The following is a 7,209-nucleotide window of genomic DNA, read 5'->3' as shown; positions in this document are numbered from 1 at the left end:
TTGTTTCTATATAGATGAGATATAATGAATTGGGAGAATTTTTATCTTATTTTTTTGAACCAATAAAAATTGTAAAATCTTGTAGTAGACCAGAAGCCTGGACATTTCTTTTGTTTATTTACAATAAATTGTCATGTCTGACTTTTTTAAGTTGAGCTAATTATATTCCTAGTAGTGTCTTAGTTATTTTTATTAGGATAATCAATTCAATTGTTTAAAACACCGCTCATCTAAGTGGGAACAACTCTCTAAAAATTACATTTTTAATAAATAATAGCAGTGCAATAATAAATAATGGCAGTTTAATAAAATAATAGCAGCTCATTTACACTGATGACCTTGCTGTTTTTGAACACAGACTGTGGGATTCAACTAGGATCTTTAAAGAAACACTTTTTTGTTGTTGTTTTTTAAAAGAAGACCATCAAGAAAGACTGTTTTTCTAGAATTGTCCCTATTTATCTGGCTGCATATATTTGAAGAAATAATCTATACCTCAAATAATTCCACAGCCATAAAACAATAACTATACACCTACCAGGATGGCAAAGGAGAATAATGACAATACCAAATGCTGGCAAGGATGCTGAGAAACATTGCTGGTAGGAAAGTAAAATGTGTTGGCCGCTCCGGAAAACAGTTTGGCAGTTTCTTATAAAACTAAACATGTAATTTCCAATATGACTCAGCAGTTGCACTCTTGGGCATTTATCCCAGAGAAATGGGAAACTTATGTTCACATAAAACCTGTACACGAGTGTTCATAGTAGTTTGTTTGTAATGGCCAAAAATGAGTTAGCCCACGTGTCTTTCAAAGGGTGAATGGTTAAGCAAACTGTGATACATCCATACTATGGAATACTACTCAGTAATAAAAAGGAACAAACTCTCGATACATGTAACAACTTGGATGTTGAACTTGATGCAAGTAACAACTTGGATGATGAACTTGATACATGTAACAACTTGGATGATGAACTATTTGATATATATATAACAACTTGATGAACTTGATACATGTAACAACTTGGATGAATCTCCAGGGAATTACTCTGAGTGAGAAAACCTATCCCAAAAGATTACATTTTGTATGATTCCACCCATGTAACATTTTTTAACTGACAACATTTTAGAAATGGAGGACAGATTAGTGGTTGCCAGGTGTTGGGAGTGGGGCAAAAGGTGTGTTTATAAACATGATGGATCATCGTGTTGGAACTGTTCAGTATTTTGAGTGTGGTGGTGGATACTTCAACCTACACAGGTGTTAAGACTATAGAACTTAACACACATACCAGTACAAGTAAAACTGGGAAAATCTGAATTTTGTTGGATTGTATCAATGTCTGTATCCTAGTTGTGATACTATACAACGACTTTGCAGATTTTTACTATGGGGGGAACCGGGCGAAGTGTCCGAGGCTCCCTCTGTATTATTTTTTACAACTTGCACCTGAATCTACAATTATCTCAATAAAAATTTCAATTAAAAAACTCAAGTAATAAACCATACCAATGGTCATAGTATAGTAAGACTTGCATAGTGGTAATATTAAGTTTAGGTTGTAATTTAGAGGAAGATCCTGAAGTCTTCTGGGCATAAAAGAATAAATAAATGTGCTAATTAATCACAATTTTGTACATCCAATGGTTTGAAAAACTTGATGTTCAGGTGAAAAGCAAAAGAAGACGAGACCTAGATCTAGAAAAGACCTTAAAGGCTAACGTGATCTAGCCACTGGTCCCAGAGGCACCAGCTCAGGAACAACAATGTGCTCTCAAGAGGCATTTGTCAGCCATCCCCCCCCCCCCCCCCCCCCGCCAGGGACCTTCTGCACAACACCCCAAACAGATTTCCCCAGGGTCACAGCACCAGCAGGTTTCTGAGCAAAGACACACATTTTACATGTACTAACAGCTACCATTTACTGAGTGCCTGATGTAATAGACTGCTATATCTACATTCATGGTTTAATTTAAATCCATGGTTTCAGTTAAACGAAAGATTTAAATTAAATCCATGATTTATTTTAACTTGAGTTGAGAGGCATTATCTCCATTTTACGGATGAACAAAGTAAGGCTTGGAGAATTTAATTAACTTGCTCTGGCAATATGATGGAGCCAGGGTAGTATGGGTCTGTGTGGGTGACAGCTGCCCTCCTTTCAGCATACCCGTTGCTTTCAAAAGGGGCTACAACTGTGCTGGCTCCTAAACAAATACACTCAGGACATTCCCAGTGTAATTTGCTTGATCATTTCCTTTAGATTAGAACTTCTTAACCTAGGGGCTATGAGACCTTATGAGAGCCACAAGTTTCAGGAAATCATGTACGCACTGAAATCAGATACAAAATTTGGTGTGCATTTGCACATACGAGTTTTTCTGGGGAAAAGGTCCATTGTTTCCATCAGATTCTCCCGAGAGGTTTGGGACTCAAAAAACAGGTTAAGAATGACTGCAGTCAGATCCAAAGAGAGATTTTTTTTTTCACTGGAAAATGTTTCAAATGCCCAATAGCACTGACTCAGGGAAGTGATACATCTGGGGGAAATAAAATCAGCTGCCAAATTCTACATAGAAAGCAGGGTCAAAACTGCTCTTTTGTAAGGTCATTACAAAAAGGATACTTGAAGACACTCACTGAACTTCATCTCTGTCTCAGAATTGTTTGACATTTCCCAACTATTTGTTCCAGCTATCTTTAGAAGATAGTGTTTTCGATAAACGTGATGCAGGATGAGAGGATATCGAGGTACACCTTAAGTTCAATATACGGGCTGGCCCACAGCCTTAGCACAAAATCGTGCCTGATGATTGTTAAGTGGGCAAATATCTTTCATCATCTACCAATTTTTAATGGAGTGGGGTGTAAAGATGGAAGATAAAGCAGCTGCGTGACCGTGCTTACACTGAAATCCATTCATTTTCTTGCCTTTGCACAAGCTCTTCCATCTGTCTACAATGCCCTTCCCCACTTCTTTGCCCAAGAAACTGAAACACTGCCTTTAAGCCCTACATCAGGACTTCCATGATTCTTCTAAGATCTCCCCCATTTCTCTGATCCCAAGCAGACTTGTCCTGTAATCTACATTCTAGCTCTCTGTTCGCATTTCCATCATTGTGTGGTTGTCAGTTGTTTTCGTGTTTCACCCAGTCAGCTGAGCCTCTGAAATGCTATAGCTGTGACTTATTTGTGTTCCTTGCCCCTAGCCACATAATGGGTGGCCCGTGTTTGCTAATGAATAAAACATTAGCTTCCATTTAGGAAGGTGCTGCTTGTGTAGGCTGTGTTGAAAGACACTGTTAGGTGTATCTAGTTAAGTGACAATTTCTTATTAATGAGTAAACTAAATAACTTTTAGTAACTTCCACAAGTGACCTCCAGACTTGGGTGTTGAGGAAACAATCAAGCAAAGGAAGGTCCAGACGTCTAGGCAGGTAAGAAAACAGGTTAATAAATGAAAGGTTTTTTGGTCAGGAAAACAGCTGGGGATCAGAAGAATGGCCATAGAGATGTTTAGTCTGGTTTAGAAAAAAGAGACTAATTGAGTATGGGGAAAATGAAGACGGAGAAATACTGACTGGATGAAAGAGGAATGGGGATTACTTGGATCGTTAGAGACTAAATGGATTTTTTCTGACCCCGAGACTCACTCTCAGAGAAACAGAGCTGGATTCTGTATCTACTGCCCTGTTACTTAAACATAGCTTGTATTCTTGGATATTCCACTGGAATCATTGACAGTTTGAGCTGCAGTGGGGCAGAGAAATGACATAGGCCCGTCCTTCTATTTGATGAAGCTCAAAGAACCCTGGAGTCCAACCCAGGAGACTGCTTTCAGAGCTCAGGCAGAGGCAGACGTGTCAAGGGGCTCTAGGGAGAGGGCTCTACTTTGGACTGTGACTTCAGAAAAGGCCCAAGGCTGCAGGGGATGGCAGCCATGGCTCAGATCATGGTTTCCTTAGGACACAAACCAAATAAATGCATTCAAAGAGTTAGGTAGTTGGTCAAAAAACGAGTTTTGGGGAACAGCCCAGTGGCTCAGGTGGTTAGAGCTCCATGCTCCTAACTCCGAAGGCTGCCGGTTCGAGTCCCACATGGGCCAGTGGGCTCTCAACCACAAGGTTGCCAGTTCAATTCCTCGCGTCCAGCAAGGGATGGTGGGCTCTGCCCCCTGCAACTAAGGTTGAACACGGCACCTTGAGCTGAGCAGCCGCTGAATTCCCGGATGGTTCAGTTGGTTGGAGTGCGTCCTCTTAACCACAAGGTTGCTAGTTTGATTCCTCAACTCTCGCAAGGGATGGTGGGCTGCGCCCCCTGCAACTAGCAACAGCAACTGGACCTGGAGTTGAGCTGTGCCCTCCACAACTAAGACTGAAAGGACAACAACTTGAAGCTGAATGGCACCCTCCACAACTAAGACTGAAAGGACAACTTGACTTGGAAAAAAGTCCTGGAAGTACACACTGTTCCCCAATAAAGTCCTGTTCGCCTTCCCCAATTAAAAAAAAAAAAATGAGTTTGGTAAACTAACCCAGCTTTTCCGAAGAGCAAATTATTTCCCCTCTATAACAGGTTAAGAGAGGACTTGGTTTGTTGGAGAAAGCATCACGAACTTTCTAGTTCTACCCGGCAACTCTGGGAATGGAAATGTGAGCAGAAGGCAGGGAAACACAGGCTGTACAGCTGCTGTTTTGTTTGGTTAAATTCTATGCAGACTGGATAATAACAAACATCTCCCTCTCCACTTTATCCTTCTTTCGAATCTTGCACACTTTGTCCAAATGTGGCATTTCCTGTGATTCTGGCAACTTTGTTACAGGTCAATACAGAGCACTTGTACCAAACACATTTAGAGGACTTTGTCTCTTTGAGAAGTCACTCCCTTGAAATTGCATTATCTAAAAGCCCAAAATAAAATAAAATAAAATGAACTAAAATAAAATAAAACAAAACAGAGGGAGAGAAAATATTGCCTATTTGTAGAAGGTGCTTGGTGTAGTAACAGGCCACGGGTTCATGTAACCATCACTTCAATAACGATCAGGAGCGCGGAGCCTTGAGTCAGAAACCTGGAAAATCAATTCGGTTCTCTGAACCTCAGCGTCCGCATCTGCAAGTAGGTTTCCTCCCAGACTGTGTCGAAAACCGAAGGCGACCGTATGCGGGCCGCGCCGTCCCGCCCGCCCGCCTCGGGGCAACCCTGGCGCTGACTGCCAGCGGCCTCGTCTCCGCAACCCCGCAGCCCATTGCACCGGCCTCGGCTGCAGGGTTCCGGGGCGCGCTCCGACTCCGGGCCCCGACCGCCTCCTCGGGATCCCAGCGAAGTGGCCTCCGGCCTGGGGGGTGCAGGAAGCAGAGACCACAGGTTCCAGACCCCGCGCGCCCGAGGCTGGGCGGGCAATGCAGCCGCGCGGCGCGCCCCGCCTCTCCCGCGGGGACGCGCACGCACGCAGGCGCGGGGGCGCACGGCTCGGGCGCGCGCGCGGGGCCGGGCCGGCACGACGGCGGGAGCGCGCGCGGCTCCGGGAGGCGGCGGCGGCGGCGGAAGCGGCGAGGGCGGCGAGCGTCCGGCTCTGAGGTGGTGGAGGCGGCGGCTCCGGACTAGACTGGTCTGGGAGCAAGCGAGGGTCGGGGCGCCGGGTGGAGCGCCGATCCTCCGGCTCGACCATCCGCCCGCCGCCCGGACGCCTGGGCTGCGGAGTTTGTGTCCCGGCTCGGACCCCGGCGCCCAGCCCGGAGCCGTAACCTTGAGGAGGCGGCGGCGGCGGGGCTGGGCCGGGCCGGGCCGGGGGGCGGCGGCGCTGGATCCGCGGCTGCACGATCGTTGGCGGGAGATGTCGAACCCTGGGACGCGCAGGAACGGCTCCAGCATCAAGATCCGTCTGACAGGTACGGCGGGTGGGAGGCCCACACTGCCCCCCGCAGCGCCCACTGGCACCCCGCACGGCCCGGAATTTCCCGCGGAGCGCCCTGCTTAAGTGGCCCTCCCCCACGCCGGCCGTTGTCCCAGGACCTCATCACCCCCCTGGGCGAGTGCCCCTCGATTCTCCCTCCGGCCCCGCCCCCTCGCTTCTCCCCGGCCCCGCCCCCTCGGTTTTCATAGCCCCCCCCATCCGTCCTCTCGCTTCCCTCCTCCCTCCCACCTGCCCCCTCGCTGCTCCCCTCCATCCTCCTCGTTCTCCACCTTTTCCTCCCCCGTGTCCCCTTGCTTCTCCCCTCCTGACTCCTCCCCTCGCTTTCTTTCCTCTCCCCTCACCTGCCCCCTCGCTTTTCCCTCCTGGCCCCGCCCCTCTCTTCTCACCACCTTCCCATCCTCTCTGGCTTCCCGGTCTCTCCCCAGACCATCCCCCTCGCTTCTCCCTCCTGCCCGCTCCCACTTGTCACTCCTTTCCCATCCTCTCTCTTGGTTTCCCCTCTACCCTGTTGCCCCCTTGCTTCTCCCCTCCTGGCCCCGCCCCTTTCTTCTCCCCTAGTTTCGCCCCCTCACTTTCCTCCTGAACTCCGCCCCTCATTTTCTCCCTAGCCCCGCCCTCGCCTATCTCCCAGCCCCGCCCCCTTGCTTCTGTCTCGGGGCCTCCACCCTTTCCTTCAGCCTCGAATTCCTCAATCCTATCTTGTAGCTTCTCCCGGGTCTCTGCTCGCTTCCCCTCTGGTTCAGACCGTTTCAGTCTAGTCCACTTCCTTTCTCACCCTGGCCAGGCCACTATCTACTCTTGACTGTGCTTCTTGCATGCTTTCCTTTTCTGCATTGCACTTTACCATCGCCCCCCGCCCCCCATCCTTAAGCCTGGATTGGGCGTTGATTCCCCACACCCCCCACACACTGGAGGCTATGGTAGGTAGCTGCTCTAGCGCAGGCTCCTTGATTCACTCTCATTTAGTCTCAATGAAATGTGGGTGCCTTCTAGGTGGCTCTGTAGTGCCACCTTCAAGGGTGAGCGCGAAGCTCTGCTGTGGGCCTGCGACGTGGTGGTTTGGATGTGTGTAGGTGCCAGCGGTGTCTGGTGGAGGTGCCCCTCGCCAGCGGGCTCCAGAGGCCCTGGACCCGTCTGCACCCTCATCTGCCCTTTCTCTCTCTCTCTCTTCAGCATTATGGGGCGGCTGCTCGTCTCCCAGTTTCAATTCATAGCTGAGGCCAGATTGTCGTGTTGCAAATACTGTTCTACTGGGGGACTTTCCAAACGCGAATATTTCCAGCTCTG

At 48.3% G+C, this 7,209-nt stretch overlaps 1 protein-coding gene across 2 annotated transcripts in view; it reads left to right on the top strand.

Moving 5' to 3' along the window:
• Nucleotides 1-5,774: 5,774 nt before the first annotated feature.
• SMURF1 (SMAD specific E3 ubiquitin protein ligase 1) overlaps nt 5,775-7,209 on the top strand; it is a 101,596-nt gene continuing 100,161 nt past the window's right edge. For both annotated transcript variants that reach the window (XM_033096355.1, XM_033096354.1), the window contains exon 1: nt 5,775-5,896. In XM_033096355.1, the coding sequence (XP_032952246.1) occupies nt 5,842-5,896 (55 nt within the window). In that variant the 5' untranslated portion in view covers nt 5,775-5,841. The remainder of the gene's footprint in view (nt 5,897-7,209) is intronic.

This window comes from Rhinolophus ferrumequinum, chromosome 24 (assembly GCF_004115265.2).
Source record: "Rhinolophus ferrumequinum isolate MPI-CBG mRhiFer1 chromosome 24, mRhiFer1_v1.p, whole genome shotgun sequence".
NCBI lineage: Eukaryota > Metazoa > Chordata > Mammalia > Chiroptera > Rhinolophidae > Rhinolophus > Rhinolophus ferrumequinum.
Note: the sequence above shows the minus strand (reverse complement) of the source record. Positions and strands in the feature narration are given on the sequence as shown.